Genomic DNA, 22,835 nt, shown 5'->3' on the forward strand with positions numbered 1-22,835 from the left:
ATCAAATTGGTAGCAAAGCAGCAACAAATATGTAATTAAAATTAAAATATTTCAGTTCAATTAAAGGAAAAAGGCTAAAAAGGGGAAAGGCGAAAATGCGGAAGGGGTAAAAGGAGAGACAGGACAAATGTGAAATGGGCAAATGCAGACAGATTCACAGCTGGCTTGTTTCATTAATAAGCAAAGCTTAAAAATGACAGGCGAGTAAAAACCGAACGACTAAATATACCCTGCACTGTAGAGGGGATACAGAGAGAGAGAAAATGGAAACGGAGCAAATGCAAAGATCCTAAATCGACTTGATTAGCAACTAAAGAAGCCTAACACACTCAAGAGTGGGCCAATGAGCAACTACAACATACCCTGTATAGCAAATGAAATGGAGAGGAAAGAAGAAAAACGAATTCAATCTAAAATCCTCTCAGAATCTTATGAATCGTAAGCAAAGAAAGATAAGCAATAAAGCACATAAGAAAGAGACGCAGAGCATCTCCCTGTGTTGTAAAGTGAGAATGGGATAAAGGACAAAAATAACCTGTATACCCTATATACATTGCATGCCCTATATACCCTATATACCCTGTATATCCTGTACTCCGCCACTAGTCTTTTATGCCCTATGCCCCATTCACACTCCCTACGCACAACCAATATACCCGTTTATAACTCGTGGGCGGCAATCAAATTAAAATCGCATTTGTCTTCCTCTCTAATAAACAAATCAAATTTTCGCTCGTGGCAAGGATTTTCCATCAATTTTAAATATGGGCACGCTTCGCAAAAATAAACTCAGACCTGTTTTTCCCTTTGGGTTTTAATCGCTTTACTATCAATTGAAAACAGAAATTAAAATTCAACGAGCGCAGGCTGTACTGTAAATTTTTCACATATTAATAGACATTTCAGAAATTTAAATTTGTAATTAAAAATTCAAAGTTTATGCTCATATTGAAGGCAATGAAAATTTCATTTATTTCAATTTTAAGTAGAAGAATAATAAAAGCAAGTTGGGCATGTACAACTGCTTAATACTCCTTCCAGCTACACAGATCCTAGACTGTGTTAAATTTCTTATTAAATCAACGCGCTTTTTGCCACGCCTCCTTTTCGCGTAGTCTTTACAGTTTATATAAAGATTCTGCACTTAGATATAACTAGCTTCACCTTCTCTTTAGATAAACGCACATTGCAGACAACTAATATGCCCGTTCTCACAGCAAGAGCGAGTATAAAGTGGCATTAAAATATGATATTAAACGAAGATAGAAAGAGAGAGAGAGCGAGAGAGAGAAAGTGATATTTACATTTTTATGGCGATTTTATTTCATTTTTAATGCGAATGCAACTTTAGGAAAATCCATAAATGTTTCTTTGCATAAATTATAAATTATAATTTATTTTAATGTATGTTTTGGGACACATTTGTAATCTCCAATTTAGGGCTCAATTTTAATTTATGTATTTTCTTTTTACTTTTTTTGTTGTTTTTAGCAATACTTTTTTCATATATTGTAAAACCTTAAATTAATTATTAAAATATTTTAAATGCAAATTTATTTCAACTTTTGTATTTACATTTATTTATTTTTATATTTTTATTTCTTTTTATATTTTTATTTATTTTTTATTCCTCGTAAGTAATACATAACTTTATAATTTATTTATTAAATTGTTAAATTATAAATACATTTAAATATGCATACAAACATTGTAATGTTTTTTATAAATTCCATTCGAAGTTTTGCACTCACTGAATTTGAATTTTTCGTTTTTAAATTCGTGTATTATTTTCTGAATATTCAATTTAAGAGTAAGTACTTATAAGATTTTTATTAATTATTTTATGTTTATTTTTTTTTTTTTACTATTTTCCGTTTATTTATTTATTTTAATTTTCAGTATCTTTCAAGAGCCTCTTTTAAAATATTTTTCGCTTCAACGTTCGATCCGCGCTCGATTCGGCGTGTTCCTTTCGGTTGCGCTTTTGTCGCACGACTGCGTGGCACATTCACTCAACGGCGATATTTGGCGCCAAACTTGGGCATGTTCGAAACCGAATTTCCCCTACTTTTCCAATGCGAAATTCGAACGGCTGGAACATTGGAAAGGGCCGGCAAAATGGCGCCTGCGTCTTTAGATGTAAACAAAAAACAGCTGAGGCAAGATTCATTGATGCCGTTGCGTTTACAAAGAGCACGGAAAAAGGAGAGGCAGGCGGAAAGAGGTGGAACAGAGGAAGTGTAGTAATATATATATGTATATTTAGAGGGAGAGAGAGCGAGAGAGAAAGCTGTGTAAGTGATTAAGTAGAAGGAAAGAGCAGTGCTAAGCCAAGTAGGGGTATTCCCTGTTCTGTATTTAATGCCTAATGTTTCACTTGCCACGCCTTTTTTGTGTGGGCTTTGCGACACTCTGAACACCCACTCAAGAAAAATAATTCATCTTTGAATAACCCTCGACAGAAAAAAGTATTACCTCAATTGCCTTTGATGAAACATCAAGACAAAAGAAGAAGAAGAAACGACAAAAGCAAAAAACACATTTGTCAAACTTTTTTATTTATTACTTTAACTATACTAAAATATGTTCTTGGTTTGTTCTTATAACTGCGTTCCCAAGTATTATTCAAGAACAAAAACTGCAGTAATTTAAGAACTAAAAAAAAAAAATATCGAAATGAATTATAACTTTTATTTAAGAATTACCAAAACATATCTAAAACAAACAAAAAATTATTAAAAATAATCATACAAAATAGAAAAATAAATAAATATTAAATTTTGGAGTAAATAAAAATTAAGTAACATTATTTAAAATTAATAATACAATTTTTGTGTACTCGAAAATACTAATAATATTTAATAAATCAAAATATAATAATTAGAAAATAATAAATTAAAATTTTCCGCCTAAAAGTATACAAATTATTTTAATATAAGCAAATAAAATGGTTTAATGAATACGTTTTAAATAAATCAGAATTTGGCAACATATAAACCGCCTAAATGACTGAAAACAAGAATTTGACTGAGTTTCTTAATAAATTTAAAAAACAAATTCAATAAAAATCCACTCAGGTAGACTCACACTCAATGGGAGCAAAGAGCACAATCCGAAAGCTATAAGCAAGACGCGCGCGCTCTTAAATACGCCTTCAATCAGAAAATCCACTTTAAGAGCAAAAACATGCGCAGCGCGCACAACAACAAAAAAAGGTAAACAAAACCCAAAAGCAATTGAAAGCAAAGGCGAGCGACGACAAATTGAAAGCAAACGCAAAGCCATTGAAAGCCACCGGCAAAGAGTGTGAGCGCACGAAGAAGAGAGCGCTGGCCAAGCACAGCAAGCAGGTTTTACGTGCTCTCAATACAAGTTCCCACTCTCTCTCTCTTTCTCTCGCTCGCTATGTGTGTGTGGGTTCGTGCGCGCTTGTTCGGCCTGTGCCGTGCAGCACGAAGCACTTAAGTGTTAACAGTGCTCAGTTTTGTATTAACATCGCGTCTTGTTTGTTCGTGAACGCCGAAGTCGACGCACGCCTCTCGTTATTCGCGCGCTTCACACACAATTCGTAGAGCAGCAGCAGCGAATATATTTCAGTTATATTAATAGAAATCACACACAAACACACACACACATACACATACGCGCCATATTGAAAGTGTCACACATACAGGAAAATTGATAACAAATACATGTAGATTTGTTTAACTATCAATATATGCATATATATTGAAGTAGTTGAATTGCATGTTAAGTCTGTGCATTGCGTATACGCAACGTGTTGCCCAAACCTTACAAAATATATAAGCGAATAAAGCAAAGCGAAGCAAATTCAAAAACAAACGCAAAAAAGCAAACGCAATTGCTTTTGGCCTGTTTTTGTCATACGTCATGCTCGACGCTTGCCGTCCTTGTTGCACGCGCGCGGCTAAACGGGAAAATCGCGGCCTACGACAATAAACAAACAAACAAACAGAAAAAAACAAAACAAAACAAGCTGAAGAAGAAGAGAGAGAAGTTTGAGCAGCAGACAAATCCCACGTGGTTTGTGGCTAAATTTGACCACAATTTAAAATCAACAAACAACAAAAACAAAAAAAAACGCGCAAAAAGCATATCAAAAGAAACGACCACAAAAAGAAACACAACAAAAATATATAAAAAAGTTTAACGAAAAATCAAAAATCAAGCATAGTAAAAACTTTTTTTGACATATTTTAAAGCATTTTATACAGTTATATATATAGAGAAAGAAAGAGAGATATAGAGAGAATCGAAATGGAAATTGTATTAAAGGAAAAATGTTGCCTTTGACTGCGAATTGCGGGCAGCCAGAAGCCAAGCGAGCAACAGCCACGTCATCATAGCTCACACACAGACACACAGACAGACAGACACACATGGCACTACTACACTAGCACACAAATATATATACAGTTATATACATATATAAAGGCAAACGGAATCAGGCCACAAGAGCGAACAAGTCGAGCGCTTTGCTTTGCCTTGCGCTGAGACGTCCTGGCCTGGCTGTAAGGGACACGAAGGACAACAGAAACGTGGCAAGGACACACACACCCCCACCACACCAGTGGGCGTGTCAGGCGTGACTGTCTAACATATATATATACATATATATATTGCACATCAATCAAGTCGCAGAGTCCGAGGCAACTCACACGATGTCGGCGCATAACTAGAGCCTTGTAAACAAACAGGCAAACGGAAGCAACATAAAGGATACACTCAGGACACTGGACACTGGACACTGGGCATACACACACACACGCACAAACAGTGGATAGACAATGGCGCGACGCAAGGGCAGCGGACGTGGCAGTAAGTACAAACTATAATTTAATTCTAATTTGATTATGTCCAATTGGAATATATAGAGTAAAAAGTGCATAGTTTGTTCAGGAAGTATGTGAATGGTCTAGACTGTGTGCGGTAATATACATATATCCAATTGTTCACAGTTTCCAATTGGAATATTAACGAAAAAAAACTTTACAGTCTGTAGGGGAATTATGTCAACAGTCGGTAATATAAGCATTAGCATATAGATAGGTGAAACATCGAGTGTATGTATATTCAATGTAGATTCAATGGAATATAGACTAAGAAAATATAGGACAAGTCTATAGCATATTTAGCAGAAACTGGAAATGTATGCATATATTGACAATTCATTCAGTTCCAAGTGGAATATATACAATATACATATATAGTTAAGAAAGCTTCCGTTTGTAGAGATAGTAGATAGACAGTCTCTTCATAGTCTTCAATCTATAAGAGTAACTAACACTCCACAGTATATAGAAAAAGTATGTAAATAGAATCTGTACAGTCTGTAACTAAAGTTTACTCAGAAAAGTCCTAATAATGAGCCACAATTCAGTAAAAATCTTTTTACTGGTTCAATTATGCCTACACAGCTGCTGCTATAAGTATATGCATACAGTCCTTAATATAAGTATATGCACACTTCTAGCAATTGAACATGCGAGCAGCGGAAGTTAGCTCCTTTCCTAATAACCTAACCCAATAGGCAAATGTAGTAGTAGCTCTATATACTCGTATATATGTATGTGTGTATATATGCACAGCCTGTGGCATAAGTATATGCACATTACAACAATTGAACATTCGAGACTCACACACAAGCACACACTCACACAATATCCTTTTTTATTGCGCCTGTTGACATGCGTTAACTTCAAAACTTGATACTTGAGCTCAAGGCCGTAGTTGTATAAACAGAGCCACAGCTGCGTGTGTGTGTGTGAGTGTGTGTGGGTGTGTAGAAATAGGCAAGCGTTAGTATGCGTGAAACTACTTGTCTATCAAATGGCTGGGCAATAGAAGTCAATATTGACTAGCAGATACCACGCATCAGTCAAATATATGACTGAATCAACTTTGATTGACTGATTGACATAGAAGGTAAACTATTATCGATAAATAGCAGAAGAGCTAGGTAATACTGTTTGAAATTTAGATGAGATATATGTATACCACAGAAGTGATTCTATAGCATGATTGATTGATTGATTGACTGATGATAGTTCACGCAGGAAGCAGATCACTCGAATTCGGCGGCAGCGTAATTGATTCAATCATCAGCTTGATTGATTGACTCATTGATTAAATATTATTCTTATGAAATAAATGAAAACTGAAATGATTTATTGATGGATGAGTTGATGTATCTAACACGAGTATACATCAAAACTTGTAGCGAACCACTCTCTAGGCCTGCCACGCCTTTTTACAGGGTATTCGCAAGGACAAAGGCTGAAACAAAAGTTCACCACAGGCAACAAATGTTAATAGAAATAGAAAAGCCAAGAGCGAGCTAGATACATTGATAGAGCGCGCGCAAGAGAGATAGAGAGAGGGTGAGAGGGCGCAAGAGACAGAGAGAAAGAGAGAGAGGGTGCAAAACAGACATTTTCAATTACAGCTAAAAGATTACTTTTTGGCCGCGCTTTAAACTCAGTTGAACAACAAAAAAACGAATACAATATGCAAAAGTAACCGAACACGCCCCCACCCTATTGCGCCGCCCACCCACCCGCCACCCACGCCCACTTTTGCAAGCAGGCAAAAGTTCTACGACAAAGTAAAATATTTTACAGTTTGCAAACTATAAAAAAATGAAGAAGGAAAAGCTGGGAGAGAGAGAGACAGAGGGAGAAGAAGTAAGAGCGAGTGAAACAAAAAGAAAAGCAAAAGCAACTGTAAAACTGCAGGAGGTCGCGCTGCTGCTGCTGCTGCTGCCAGTGGGCGTATGGGCAGCGGTGGGGGGCGTGGCAGCTTGCAGCAATGTTTCTACTTGAAACTCAACCAAGCGCGCACTTGTTACACAGCACCACGCCCCCACACACAGCCCCCACCGAGCCCCACAACATACACAAAAGTATCTATAAGATACTTTATTTGCGTTTTCTTCTTCTTCTGCTGTTTTTTATATTTTATTTTGCTGCGCACAGAGTTGAAGCTGCTAAAGGGCGGCTGTGGCGGTTAGCTGGGGCTACAGCTGGCTCGTGGTGGCGGGAAGGGGACGGCGGAGGCGTGGCAGCAGCACAATTCATGCATAAAACATGCAACTGACTCTGACGCAGTTCAGCGCTTCGCTTCGTTCGTTTTAGGTGCTGCTGCTGTTCTTGTTGTTGTTGTTTGCTGTTGTTGCTGCTGTTGTTGACTGCGCTGCAAATGTTGGGGATTCCCTTACGTAATCCCCAAGCGCACACATACACACACACGCGCCTAGCTAGCGCGAGTCGTAGCTGCTGCAGCTGCTGTGAGGAGAAAACGAGACAAAACAACAAAATTATGTATATATACACATAAACAGTGAGAGGTGATGGAGGGAGGGGGCGACTGAGGTGGTTGCCTGGGTCCACATGAACTTTTGGCGCTCACACATACACACGGAGACAGACCCAGCTATAGATACAAATACAAAGCAAGTCAACTTTTTGATGTAGATACTCAAAGCGAATGCGCAGATACTTTAACGTCACTTCACCAACAGCGACTTGTATGAGTGTGTGTATATGTGTCTCTGTGTGTGTGTGTGTGTGTGGGTAGGCGGCAACTGCTGTTGAGCAGACAAGACAGTCGAGCATTCGCAGCCGTTGCCACGTTACTTGTTACACAGACTTGTTAGAGCCGCAGTTTGAAACTTATTAACAAGAAATTTCAGATTTGCCACTATTGGGACAAGACGAAAAGGGAATACCCTATGATAAAATATTGTGCCATAGTGGATACCTTACTTTTCATATACCTTAACCTTTCCATATAAACAACTATTAGTTAAAGCAGCAGCGCAAGTTGGCAACTTCTATAAGACTATTGTAGGGTATACTAGCCATAGGTATAGCTGATATTGTCTACCATGCCTTGGTATATATTCCCTTTTACCCTATGCCGTACAGCTTTGTAGAAATATTTCCACAGTATCTGTGACTACATTTATTTTCTAGGCTATACAACTTCCTTTTTTTTTCTCTTCAGCCACGTTTTCAATAAAAAGTATCTTTAATGTTAAGTTTATCATTTTTATCCAATATCCAATTGCTTGCCATAGCTAATACGCCCTTTGAGCTGTCCTTACCGTTAACGTGCAACAATTTTCTGTGTTACTTTGTTGCGGGCCCCCACAGCGTGGAGCCGGACGGACCACTGTCTGCCGCTTGTGGCATGAGGCGGCATTCTTATGCCTCGCTGCCCACGCGCCACACCAAAGTCGAAATCCAAGTCTGCGCTACACAGATACAGATACGATTTCCTCGCTATCTGTGTAACTGCTACAGATACACCGACGCACACACACACAGATACAAATACTTAGCCAAACCAGCAGCAGGCGCAACATGTTCAAAGCGAATAGGACACTTGAGCTGCCTTTAGCACTGGCTACGACTGTCTGCTGCTTTGCCTGCGACGCCCTTTGAATACCCTGGAAACATTTCAGCAAATGCGAGAAGGTCAGCTTTATATGCATAGAGTGGCAATTGCATAGATTAGAGATAAGGATTAAATTAATAGAGTATATGGTTATGATAATGACAAGAGATAAGCATGAAGGTAATATTCAATGATAATTTGAATATGATAAAGTTTGTAGATACCCTGTAAATATAACAAAGTGTGTTAAAAGTAATTTTTCATATGATATGAGATTTGCTTAAAGTAAAAAATTATAGTCCACCTATATACCCCACTTTGAAATATATTTTCTTAAGAGATATCATTTTGCTAAACAAACTCTGCAAATTCCAGCAAAATCGCGCTGTAGATAAAAAAGTTATTGCATTACATCGACTTTTACAGGGTATCTGCTAGTCTGGCATACTGCTAGAGCACATTTGTTGCCATTTGTTTTGGCCAAACGTTCTGTGTCACTAACTACGTCAAAATTAAAATAGACTTTGGCCCGGGCATGCTTTTTTTTTGCTCATTCTGTGCGTCCCTCACTCTGCCTTGGCCTCTGCTCTCACTCCGTCTCTGTCTGCCGCTCTGCTTAGCTTCGCATGCAAAGCAAACCCACCCCCTTTGTGCTTGCGCCTTTGTTGTTGTCATTTGGCATTCCTTTGCCCTGTTGCCTGTGTCTCTGCGCTTCTTGTCTTTGCCTTTCCCTGTGCCTCTTCTCGTTGCCTTTCCCGTTGCCTTTGCCTTTGCCATTGCCTTGACTGTTGCCCATTGTGCTGATAATTTATGCTTTGCTCGAGTGGAAGTGGACGAGGGAGAGCGGCTGTTAGAGCGAGAGCGGCGGCTCTGCTTGCTCAAGTCGACTTGACTCTGCTCGGGCGTCTCTGCGCCTCTTTGGCAATTCCTTATATACCGCTCTTTGTTTTTGTTACATTTGCTGCTGTTGCCATTACTGTTACTGTTGTTGTTACCTTTTCTATCAGATTCGCCGAGTCTTTGTTGAGCATTTCCTTTGGCAACGCATTCCGCTTTGCCAGCGGAATGGGGCTTTTAGTTATTTGTGTGTGATTCACTTTGTACATAGTTTGGGCCCTTTTCCTGATATGGGGGTTGCTTTTCAGCCAGCTGCGAAAGTGCCTTTAAGTGTAACTGTAACTGTTAACAGGTAACTGGTTAATAGCAACTGGGTCTAGGCGTGGCTTAGCTTGACTGAGCGCCCTGCTAACGGTTGACTTTAAGGGCTGTCCCACGACTTCGGATGACCTAATAGACCCTTGGGCACTAGCCAAGGCGAAGACCCCCAAGTGCGCGGCGTGTCAAGCACAAAACACAAACAAATGACAAATATTCGATAACACATTGATAGCTAATCGATGAACCGACGAAGGGCAACAATATTATTACTCAAAAACTAGAGAACTTAAGATCATATCGATAGTTCATTCATAGCTCACTGCATATTGAACCGTTTCAAACAGTTCCCCATTATTATGGGAATACTACTCGATAATTTATCGATAATCCTCAATAAATTTGGCACATAATAATAATCATTGAACTCATTATTATTTAATCCGGTTATGCAACTCACTGTTGCTCTCATCAATACGCAATCGATAAATTATCGATAAGTGTGCATACGCCTCGCTCAAGTACTCCCACTTCAGAGTGCGCTCATGAACCAAATTAAAACTTAATTTCCCGCAATTCGTGCCCATTACGCCAGCCAGAACCAGATACAGTGAAGCCTCCCCAGCATGCTCGCTCTCGCAATTCCTGTCTTTAAGCAACTGCCAGCAGCCACGCCCAGAAAATTTACAGGAAAAACAAAAAGAAAAAAAAGGTCAACACATCCAAGCTGAAAGTGGCAAAAAAAGAAAAAACACACAAACTCACACAGAAAATCAGCTCCCGCAATAAGCCAAAATAAAACCTCATACCTGAGCAAAACAAAAAACAGAAATGAAAAAAAAAGAAAAACAAAAAAGCGAAAAAAGCAAAAGAAATTGAGGAAAATTGTTGGCAGCAGGCGAAAAGGAATAAAAATGAAACAAACAAAGCAAAAACAAAAACGCGTGTTTAAATACAAGTGTATGTGTGAGTGAGAGAGAGAGAGGGAGAGATGGTGAGTGTATACACCCACCCACACACACACACACAAACGCATATACAGTCAGGCAGGTCTATGAAAGCGCAGGGCTTCCCCAAATGATAAAGTTTTATTTGCCTTTTGCGGGTTGCACGATTCGAGTTTTGCCTCGACGTCAGCACGAGGAACATGCAACAACAACAACAACAACAGCAGCAAGAGCAACAAACAGACGCCCACCAATGAAGATGATGATGATGATGGCGATGATGATGATGAGATTCAGGTTGGGCATGACGTTGTTCGACAGTCAGCTCGAGCGTGGCAACAGCAGGCGCAAAGCAATGAAAAGCCAGCTTAACCACCCACCCAAAACAACAACAACAGCAACAGCAGCAGCAGCAACAATGAAAACGAGTTTAATTGTGCTGCGTACTGCAACGACTTAAAGATACCCTGTAGTCACAGTTGATTGAAATATAATCTGTTTTATCAGTTCATTTCTCTGTCATTTATTAATTATTCTTATACAATTGTAAAAGCTATGAATTAAGTAATTTATAGTAGGCTAGAAGATACCCTGTAAATGTGACTAAAGGATACCCTGAAAGAAGTAAATTCATCTTATAAATTCCTGCATATAAAATCATAATAGCACGACTCAAAGATACCCTGTATTCTATGATATAGGTAGCTCAATTGACCTTCTCTAATCTCTTTATTCACATATGCTTCTCTTTTTATTGTGCCATCAATATACATTTATCTACCCTCTCTAATAAGGTAAATGTATTATTTCATGTATATTCCCCAACGTAACCTGAAAATACTCGAAATGTATTAGAATTTGACTATAACATACATATTTAATCAGTCCATGATACCCCTTAATCTTGCTTAGCTCGTGCCTTTCACGTGTCACGTCTGCATCATCGCTTGACTGAACTTCACAAACCATTTTCTAGTTAAGCATAGCCCATTATAGCTCGAGTTGCCCACAGGGCATACAAAGTTTAACCCAAAATGTGTGGGCCACTTGCAAAGAGAGCGTGAGAGATGACAGAGAACAAAGAGAGAGAGAGAGAGAGAGAGAGAGAGAGAGAGAGAGAGTAGGAAGAGCAGCTAGGAAGCCTTTTCATCGGCACCCCGACCTCGTTGCCTGCTGTAACTGGGCAAAAAAAAGTTGTTCAAACAGCAGAAGCAACGGCAACGACCGTGAAAGGCCATTTGCCTTTTTCCACTCTGAGTGTGTGTGCGTGTGTGTGTGTGACAGAGGGGGACTGTGTGTGTGTGTGTGGCAAGGATAACCTAATACCATTTTTTTGCGTTTGCCACAGGACGTGCCGGAATGCGTTCGTGCCATGGACTCATATAGCCGCGTATCCACAAGATACGCATCTAAGTATCTACGTATCTAAGTATCTGCGTAGCTCTAACTGTTTTTATTGTTGTTGCAGCAGCTGCTGCTGCTAGCACAAATATTTCCTTTGTCAGTGAGGCGCATAATTTAAACAAAGTTAAGCAGAGTCGACAGTCGATCGTTCAGATATCAAGGAATGATTTGATAGAAAATTTAACTATTTTATGAGAGCTGTAATGCCAATCAAATACATCAAGTCGTAGGCTCTGATACTGCTCCAGTTAAGTATCAAAAGATCCGCTCAACTTATCGATATTTATCGACATTGGGTATCGACAGAAACTTGATCTTCTATATAGGCAAGAATATAAAGATATCTTATTTTCCGGTTTTCTAAGTTTTCTTGGACAGACAGTCAATCTATTCTATATATACTCTATTCTACATGCTACAAGCATTTGCACCTTATACCCTATTTTCAATGGATTCCACAGGGTATATAGAGCTTAGCTATATTGCAGACTTTGATTAGGCTTTGCTTAGGCAGATAGCTACATATATATAAATATACATAAATACACCAGCTCTAACATACACATATATGTATATAGTTGTTCGACGTCCATCTTACACAATCAATCAATGAAATACGTATGAAATACGTATTAATTGCCTTCAGCTGAGCCAAAGCAAACAACTTGAAATCCAATCTATATTTATTTCGTGCTGCTTTCTTTGATAACCTTTCGCTGGAGTAGTTCAATGCTGAATGCGGTCAACGGCGCCCCGAAACGAAACGAAAATTCATTTGGCAGCGGCTTCGATTCGCAGCCAACAGAAAAACGAAAAAAATCGAAAGAAAACAACAAAAATCGTACAAAAACAAAACAGATGCAACAAATTTTTGATTTCACAATTACGTAGATGGAACTTTTTGACTGATAACAGAGTTCACCTTAGTCACTCTCTCTTTCTCTCTACTTCTCTCTCGTTTTCTGGCAATCTACCTCTGACACCCTCTCTCTATCTATACAACTTATCATAGAATAGTTTCCCATTATATAACCCACATTTGAATTGGTATTCGGTTACCATATCTCCCCCTCCCATCAGGCTAACTCTGCACAATGCTCGAGATTTGGTCGTCTGTCTGTCTGCTAAAAGTGTCTTTCGCTGTTTCTGGACAAAGCAGCTGAGCAAACAAGCTCATGAAGTACCGAAGAAAAACTATTTCATAGTGCCGAAAATTGCAAAAAAAAATCCTTCAAATCTCGTATCAATTTCCACATAAAAAATACTTTTAAAAGAATAAGAAACTGAATACAAGCAACAATAGAAACAACAACAATTCTCAAGTGTTGTGCGGAGCCAAACTCAAGTAGAATTTCAAATTAGTGAGTGGGAGTATGTATGTGTGTGAGTGTATTTGATATTCATTTCGATTTTATTTTGATTTGAATTAGTTTTCTGACTGCCATTTTCTAGTATACTCGCTCAGACAGTATAGAGACGGGTATATTGGCTTTGTGTTATTTACTTATCTCTTACTCTCTGTCTCTCTGTCGCTCTCTCTGTCTCTCTCTCTCTCTCTGTCTCTGTCTCTGTTTGTGTCTGCTCCTCGCTTTGTCTCTCTTGTCTATAAGCGCAAAATTCTTAACTGGAGTATTCTCTGTAAACCTCAAATCTTTAACTAGAGTAAACCCTACAAAATCTCATGCAAACCCTCATTCTAGAGTATACCCTATACTATAGTATACTCCGTAAATTTCTATAAAATCTTAGGCATATGCCATAAGAAGTTCTTCAGCTTTTAGCCACAACAAAGCAAACCTGATACAAACACCAAAAAATAACCAAATCGAATAAAAAACACAAACCGAAGTGAAAAAACAGTCTCATTCCGGTTTTTTTCTGTTTATTTTTTCTCGAGCATCGTTTGGGCCGGTTGCTGAAATCAGAGAAATATGTGGGGGAAGCTCAGCAGAAAAGAATATCAAAAAACAAAAACAAAGCAAAGTCAAGAATAATAACAACAACACCGAGAGACAAACACGCGCTGTAAACTGGGCTGCAAAATCGCGTAAAGAGGCGTAGATCAAAAGGGGAGTGGAATGATGAAATGTATAAATTATAGGGTATACATTAAAATAAATAATTGTATTTATTCATATATGGGATTAGATAGATATTGAAATAGATAAAAATTGTATTTATTTATATAATAGATTAGATGATCAGAGGATTAGATATTATAGATTATGTTTGGCTACGCCACTGCTCAACTTTGACTGAGTTGAAATTGAAATTGGATATGAAATTATGTCATTTTATCAAAGCACTGACTCAAAGTGGATATTCAACTAACTGCTCACATGCTGATCATTATGAGAGAACTCTTGAAGGTAAATCCCCCATGCCCACGCCTCTGTGCCGATGTCATTTAATACAATTTCGTATATGTCATATAATAAATTTCATCATTTTGTAATCAAATCATTCGGGAATAAACTAATTTGTTTCCCAGTCTAGACTAAAGGCTTCTGCCTGAAATATGAATGTAGATATGACAGATATAATACTGAGCTACGTAAGACTCGAAATTTCTAGTCAAAGAAAACTTGTTCAAAATACGTAGGAGACTCTTTCGACTCGCTTAATGAATCACTTATCATATCATTTTCATATAATTAAACAAAGCATCTATGAAGATAAGCTAGTTGATATTCCTCGTTCTCGTTTGACTACGCATCTGCTTAGCATATGTCATATGCATATTTAGTCATTTAAAAAGCATCAACTGACATTTTATAGACCAAGATAAGGCTAACTTTAACTGTAAACTAAAACTCTTTGGACTATAGCCTCAATGTATTATATCATTCAGCTCTCATATAATCTATATATGAGTATAGGCTATTATGCGGACTACAATTAAATTATTTCACATGCCTCATTTCCCCTCCATTTGAGCAACGTCTCTGTGCTTAGGTAATATATGTCTTGTATGAATCTACTCACTCACTTACTCAGTCGCCCTTCAATTACGTCTCTGCATGCTTCACTCTTTTCAGAGATACACTCCTCTTGAGGTCTCCCCTTCAACTACTCATCTATGCCTCAATAGTCAAATGAGTCTCTCTCCCAGCTCTTACCTACCTATGTCCCTTTGTAGCTACGTCTCTCTGATTACGCTTTTGACTACGACAATTGTCGCACTTGTCTGGATTTCACTCTAATGGATATCAAAACTCCTCTTAAGCTGCCCGCTCTTCAGCAGTCAGTTAAGGCTTTGCTCTGAGCTCCTCTTTTGACTACGCCTCTGTGGCTAAATTTTCGCTTTTCTTTGCACTGGCTTTACAGAGTTAGGCAAGCCCCCTTTGGCTGCGCCTCTGCATCGTTTGTTTGCTCTGGTCAAACGTAGCACAATTCTTATGCCAAATGGCAGCTTAACCTGTTCCCAGTTGAGCACATCACCGCCCCCCGCCCCCTGCCCTGCTCGTTTACCCCGACATTTGGCCAAAAATGATTTCAGCACCAGCCTCAGCCGCACCCACACAGCTACAACAACAACAACAACAACAAGAGCCGAGTCATGTCAAATATTAGCACAGAATCATTTTGAATGACAACACAGCCATTCTCCTCCTTCCACTCTCCTTTCTTGCTCACTCTCTGTCTCTCTGTCGATATCCATAACCCCACAAAACGTTTGTTGTCTGTGAATCGAGAGTTTCCATTGTTCTCGATGATTCACCTGACGTGAAATACGTTTTCTAACACTCAACTTGCAGCGATCGAAACAAGTTTTATATCATCTTTTCGATGACTAACAATTCACACACTCTCACACTCGCACATTCACACTTCAAATTTATCGCGCTTATAATTTCTAAGAATTTTCATTAGACTGCCTTTGATTAGAACGAAATCAATAATTTATCAGCTCATATCAATTGAATGGGCTGCCCGAGTGTTGCCAAAATTATTACAACAGCAAATGGACATTTCTTGTCGAGGGTTTCTTCTCTCTCTCTCTCTCCCTCTCTCTCTACCAGACTACAAAGTGAATTGAATTTCTATCGGATCTATCAATCATTTCCATCAATCAATTCGTATAGACTCAACCAACATCCAGTACCATACGGAGGCTTACAGAGCTCTGTTAGCAACATAAATTTTAAATGTCTGCAGCCCTTGCCCATCTTTCACGGTAAAAAAAGCCTCTTTAACACCTGTTGGGCGGCTTTAAGCTGAACCCAAGCCGCAATAAATATGGCGAACCAAGTAAATGTCTTCCCAAAGTGCTCAACATTTGTAAGTATGTGTCTACTTATATACAAATACATATACATATATGGTGTATTATATACAGACATACATACTTATAACAATTTCGCAGAATGGGCAAAGTGATTTCTGATAAAATAAAAAGTTAAGTGGCCCAAAAGCCAAACCAAAACCAGAGACGTAAATAGCAAGTATGAATATTGCAGATGGGCATGAACGGCTGCCTGGTACCTATAAAGAGTGACAACAATAAGGAAACCCCATTAGGAAAATCAATATTTATCGATTTCATTCAGGAGGAAGTTAGCCCAGTAATTGAAATGTGGAAGAAGTTCTTCCCTCAATGTGTAATGCTTGGTCTAGCTGTAGAGGAGCTCAGGATTAATACACTGTTAAAGTAGCTCAACGTTGATTTAAGTGGAAAGCTCTAAGACAGTTTGAGATAAGAACGAGGTTCTCTCCAAAGAGAAATATATTCTATTCAAATAGTCAAACTTTGCAAGCCGATATACCCTTACTGTGTATATCTTGAACGAGCATTTGAAAAGGGCCCCAAAAACAGGTTAAACAAAGCAAAAGGAGAGCCTCAATCTCACTTCCATTCAAGTGCGTGTGTGTATTGGTGTGTGAGTGTGTATCATAAATATGAATATGTTGCACAGCGAGCAGGAGATACAGATACAATAAATTGAAACGAGAGACGCGAGAGATACAAAGATACGAACGCAGGGCCAAGGCGTCAGGTAGTCCGCCGTCGCTGTGTTTAGGCCTAGCCAAAGGGCCAGCCAAAAGGGCCAGCCAAATGGCCAACACTCGATGTCCAAAAAAAAAAAAACAAGTGAATAAAAAAATGGGCAAAACAAAACAAACTGGGCAGACAATCAAAACGGATCTACACTGAAAGAAAAGCGAGGTGAAGTAAAATTAAGACATTAAAATGACGTTAGATGAAATGAAAGATAGATAGATATGTAAAGATAGCTAAATAAAAAGTAAATTGATATAAAGATAAACGGATAGACAGATCTGTTGCCGATAGATTTTGCAAAGTTAGATAAATGATAAATAGATAAAAGGGTAGATAAATAGATATAGCTTGACAGATAGATTCATAGATTGATCGATAGACAGATAGAAAGGTGATACGTTTAGGTAGATACATGTTTAGATATTGCTAGATAAGTAGATAGATAAATAGTTAGTTAGCGTGTGAAAATCTCAGCTCATCGATCAACTTTCTCTCAGTGTAGGGATACACCAGACACACACACACTCACACATTCACACACTTGATGCTGAGACAGGTTTAAGTTTGACTCTTTGACTGCAACAAGGATGCAGCAGATGCAGTCGCAGTCGCAGTCGCAGTCGATGTCGCCGTCACAGTATCTCGCGTCTTGGGTTAAAGACCCAGCCGGTGGCTGCACAGCTTGTGGACGGTGGAGGAACGGCCAGCGGGACAGACGGCGCGACGTCGCAGTGTCTGCAGTCGGCGGCCTGTTCAAAGTGAAGCGTTTCAGTTTTTTGGCTTTGCTGCACGACAAAAGCAGTTGAAAAAGTCAAGTTTATGGCATTGCCTTTGGCAAATGTTTTGGCCGTGTTGCTAAATAAGGCCAACTAAGTTGTTGCTGCATTGATTTACTTTATGTTTCCAAATGTTATGCGCATTTGGAGCCCTGGCCAGCCGGGGAAAACTGCTGAGGGAAGAAGCAAAAGCTGAGAGAGAACGAGTAAAGCGAATAAGAACCTGTATTAGACTACTAACAGCTAAGAGCTAACAGCTAGGACTTTAGCAGTAGAAGAAAAACGTAACAGACGGCAGCTAACAGCACTCTGTTAAGCTAACAGCTATAATCGAACAACTTCTGTAAACGAATTGAACGGCTATTAAACGTAAGCGGAAATAGAATTAGAAATAATTTTAGCATCCGAGCAGACTTTCGTGCTAACAACAAGTTCTTTGCTCTAAAGAGCCAAAACACTCAACATGTGCCCAACTGCCACGCCCCCCTCAAACATGCAGTGGGCCAGCGAATTAGAAGGAAGTCACGTCACGAATGCGGCACGTAGCGCGTCGTAGCGCAAAGCACGTCCAAGTCGAAGGCGCCGCCAATGTCTGCAAAAGCACAGCAAACAAGTAAGAAAGCTCCAGTCGAGACTGCTCGACTAGGAGATACCCTGAACCCTCCAAGCTGATATTCTAATCATTCTGCACTTCTTTTATGCACACATACATACACATGCATCCACACGCACGCATAAGCCTGCGCTCTGCTAACTGCGCAGTAAGCAGCGACTGCGCTTGGGCTGCGCTGCAGTGTGGGCAATATTATGAGAATTTATTTGTTAAATAATTTCTTTTGTAGACATACGATCTTCATGAAACATTTAGAGCGTAATCATTTGGTGAATATGTGTGTATATTCCAAAGCCCAAGTCTCTAGTATTTGAAATACGCTTTTTACAAAAGTGAGGGTGAGGGGGTGAATTTAAGGGTGGGGGGTAAATTTTAACAAAAACCGAAATTGTATAAATTGCATATAAGCATACATTAAAAATTTGGAGACTCTAGCAATAAGGGTGTAGAAGATATAATTTTATAACTGGTTTTCGATAAGGTTTTTTATCGATAAAAAAAGATCGGGATGAGTTATCGATTTTTAATGATAAACTTGATATGCGCGCTGTAATTACGGACATTCTAAAAAAAATTTGAAGTCTCTAGCTCTTATATCTTCTGAAATCGACGCGTTCATACATACGGACAGACGGACAGACGGACGGACGGACGGACAGACAGACGGACAGGGCCAAATCAACTCAGCTCGTCACCCTGATCAAGAATATATATACTTTGTGGGGTCTGCCACGCCTCCTTCTGCCTGTTACATACTTTTAACAAAACCATTATACCCTGATTTCCCATTTTCAATGGGTTCAGGGTATAAAAACCAAAAAGAAGAAGAAGAAGAAGCAGAAAAAACTTCTGTTTATAGAACGCAGCAAAGAGACAAAAAAGAGACAGCGATACAAAGACACAAGGCAAAAGCAAAGGCAGAGCACAAGTGTATCTGTGAGAAGTTGATTGAGGACAGACAGAGAGACGGAGAGACAGACAGACGGGCGGACGGGCGGACGGACGGACTGAGGGACGTTGCTTATTTTGCGCCTTTTGGCTGAGAGAAAGAGCAAAACGTTGGCAGCAGCTGTTGCCACAGGATGGAGCAACAGATACTTTTTTTTGCCCGCTTTGAGGCAGCAACAGACGCGAATCTAAATCGATGCCGCAGTCTGTGTGTGTGTGCGTGTGCGTGTGTATCTTTTGCGCATTGAAAGGAAGCGAACGCATAAAATATAAATGAAATGAAATTGTGTGTCACATTGGAAGGCTCAGACTCAGGCACGAGCACAGATATAAGCTGAGTTGCAGATACTTAGATACAGATAAGGATTTCTAGATTTAGATACTTTCCGAGCGCTATAAATACATTTGCAACAGCTAACAATATATTGACTGCAGATAAAGATACATTTGCAATTACATACAATCATGTATGAATACGTTTGTACAGCTATAGATACAATTTCAGAGCAATAGATACATTACAACTAGGTAAAGATACAGTTTCTACAGCTTTAGATACTTTCACATGTATTCAAAAACGTTTCTTACAGCTGTAGATACAAATACAGATTCAGATACAGATACATTGTTGAGGCAGTGGAGTCTGTGCCAAGTCTGTGCTGACTTTTCGCTTTTCTTTTGCGTTTTCCTTTGTAATTTATGTTAACGCAGATCAACGCATAAATCTCTTGGCCAGAACGTAGCTGGGCTATAAATTTCAGCGTAAAACGGCCCGAATGGGGCAAAGGTGGTAGGAAAAGTGAAGGCCAAATCGACGATTGGAAGCTGGTGATAAGACAGAGCTGAGAGAAAGGTGCAAAGTTAAAGGAAAATTAAATTAAACTAAGACAACACCAAAAGGGAAACTTTGAGTCAATTAAAGACCAAAATCCATTTAAATATATATTTCTGTACGTAGGCCAAAAAATGTGGACAAGAAAAGGCGTGAAATCTTATCTAAACAAAGCAAACACAATCGAAATACAAAGCTCAAGTAGTTGAAGCGCAAATGCACAGCAATTAACTGCACAATAAAAGCAAAAACGAAATACAGCCACAATAACAATAACAACGGCAGAAACAGCCGAAAGCAATTCATAGCAAATGATAAACGTCAAAGCAAAACAAACACAAGAACAACAGCAACAACAACAACAGCAAACACAATGTGCGTGTAATAAAGCTTGAAAGCTGAAAAGCAAACAGATGCCTAACGAGTCACACTCACAGCTTGAGTGAGCGATAACAAATGCACTGGCGAGAGAGAGACAGAGCGAGAGCAATACACACTCAACAATATACACTCAACAGGGAATTCCCTCTGCGACTGCGGCGGCGGCAGAGGCAGCGGCTGCGGCACAGCGATTGAACGTCAAAGCAAAATTGAAAGGCAAATTAAGAGAGAGCATAACGTGAGAGCGAGCAGAGTAGTTCGTGAGAGCGAACGGGCGGGAGAGCGAACGTGAGCAACGTATAATTCAAAGGAAATTAAGCATTAAAGTGAATAAATTTTCATAATTGCGTTTTGCGCGCTGTCAGCCGTTTTGGCATCGCTTTTTGCTTTTTGCTTTGAGCTTTTGTAGTGCGAACAAATAAGAAGCAGAACGAGATTTGGATAGTCAATTGCTATATGCGTGCATGTGTGTGGCTGTGTGAGTAGCCACTGTTAACAGTTGTGTGAGTGCTTGTCTGTGCATGAGAGTCAGTGTGTGCGAAATTTTATCTCATTCTCGTTAACTGTGTTTGCTCATCATTTACATATGTAAGTATGCCTGTGTGGGCTGTGTTGTACGTAGTCGCACGGGTTAATCATTTACGTTTGTGTAGCATCTGTGCATTTGCATTTCAATATATCGCGTGGCCAAACGATTAACATTTCGGGCTACTCTAATTGGTATTTTAAGCAAGGACGTAACAAATTTCCCACGCACATTCTTAAGCTGGGAAATTGTATGACTTTGTGTCTTGGAATACTTAAGAAAAAATTCAATAAGAAAAAATTTAAATATTTTTTTTCGTGTATATACATATGTATGTTTTTGTGTATATTTATTTGTATTTAAATACCATAAAATTGATAATTTAACGCCTTTTATAGCGCTACTTGAAACGTATTAAGATGATAATAACTTTGCCATGGAACATTTTTTACTGTTGATTAAGATTTGGCTATCAGCTATGATTAGAATTGTAAACAGTTTATTTAGGCGAACTGCGAATGATTAATAAGGTTCAATAGCACAAGCTCTGCCCATGTGTATGTGTTTGAATGTGTGAGTAGTGAGTGGAATCTACTAGAACTGAACAATTAGCAATTGCTGATAAGAGCTCCGACCACTTCAATTTCAATTCTAATCTAATTTGTGACTTCAATTCGTCGGCTCGTATTCGCCGCCTGCTCCCCGGTCCCATTCCGTTTCCACACACACTCATGCATATCTATTTCCCGTGCAGTTGTGTGTGGCCCACGCACTTTGCACACATTCCGCGCATTATTCGCAAAGTCTCACGTGGGTCTTGGCTGCAATGCCGATTCCGTTGATTCCGTCTGTGTTGCAGCTGTAAACGTAACTGGATTTGGCCCGCCCAGGCCACAGCCCCCGTTCGCTTCTCACCCGTTGCGCCCCACACGTTTGCATACATATTTCTCTATTCGCCTTTTTATGTTTCTTTCAATTAAATGTGCAAGCAGCTGCAGAAATTGGCAGCAACTGAACTAAAAAAATATATAAAAAAATAAAAATAAAAATAAATGTAGCTCATGCATTTTTATTCTTATACTTTTCACATTTTTGTTCAGCTTTATTTGATTGTGTTTGACTTTATTACGAATTCCAAGCTAAAGAGCAAGGAATATTGCGTTTAGAATGCACACACACACATATATTCGGAGCTATGCAGAAACAATGCAAAGAGTATAAAAATATAAATATAACAACAACACAGAGTTGTAGAGGAGGAGCAGCAGCCGCTGTAAAGTCGAGCAGTTTAATTACGCAATCAACAGGCGCATATGCAAAAAGTTTTTTTTTTTTGTTGTTGCTGTTGCTGCTGCTGCTGCTATTTCTTTCATTCCTTTTGTTTTGTTGTTGTTGCTGCCGTTTAACGTTTCATTTCATTTGGTTTTTGTGCTGCTTCGCGCATATTTCATTTGCTGCGGCTGCTTTACGCTTGTCATACGTCACAGGCAACAAGCCGATTAAATTGGGAACGACACACAGTCGATGGAGATAGCTAGTGAGAGAGAGATAGAGGTGAAAGCTGAACAGAGGGGAGAGTGTGAGTGTGTAAGAGAGCGGCAATAGCATGTAAATGAAATTGAAATCAACTATTGGAATTGCTCGTTTACTCCGTCAACTGCAATGTTGATCTGTTGTTGCTGTCGTTGTGGCTGCCTCTACTCTGCTGCTCTCTCGTTCTTTGTTATTGTTTTTCAGCAGATTTAACTGTGACTCTTGTGTGGAGATATACAGTTAACTCCCGCGCTGACTCGGTCAGTTGGTTAACTGTCACTTAATGCTGCCGTCTGAACT

At 39.2% G+C, this 22,835-nt stretch overlaps 2 protein-coding genes across 12 annotated transcripts in view; one reads left to right on the top strand and one right to left on the bottom strand.

Annotated features, from left to right (window-relative positions):
• The window catches only part of LOC108615669 (G protein-coupled receptor dmsr-1), a 54,888-nt gene extending 52,873 nt beyond the window's left edge, over nt 1-2,015 (bottom strand). For 4 of the 10 annotated variants that reach the window (XM_089470679.1, XM_089470678.1, XM_089470675.1 and 1 more), the window contains exons 1-2: nt 1,704-2,015; nt 1,305-1,518 (exon numbers count right to left, since the gene is read on the bottom strand). The gene's annotated coding sequence lies outside the window, so the exon portion shown is untranslated. The remainder of the gene's footprint in view (nt 1-1,304; nt 1,519-1,703) is intronic. The other 6 variants (XM_089470673.1, XM_089470674.1, XM_018010332.2 and 3 more) reach the window with 5 other exon arrangements.
• A 1,468-nt stretch (nt 2,016-3,483) lies between these two features.
• Nucleotides 3,484-22,835, top strand: part of shn (zinc finger protein schnurri) — a 53,666-nt gene continuing 34,314 nt past the window's right edge. For both annotated transcript variants that reach the window (XM_089469407.1, XM_089469409.1), the window contains exon 1: nt 3,484-4,839. In XM_089469407.1, the coding sequence (XP_089325533.1) occupies nt 4,809-4,839 (31 nt within the window). In that variant the 5' untranslated portion in view covers nt 3,484-4,808. The remainder of the gene's footprint in view (nt 4,840-22,835) is intronic.

The sequence above is a fragment of the Drosophila arizonae genome, chromosome 5, assembly GCF_054131065.1.
Source record: "Drosophila arizonae isolate 15081-1271.41 chromosome 5, UAZ_ARI_1.0, whole genome shotgun sequence".
NCBI classification, from domain to species: domain Eukaryota; kingdom Metazoa; phylum Arthropoda; class Insecta; order Diptera; family Drosophilidae; genus Drosophila; species Drosophila arizonae.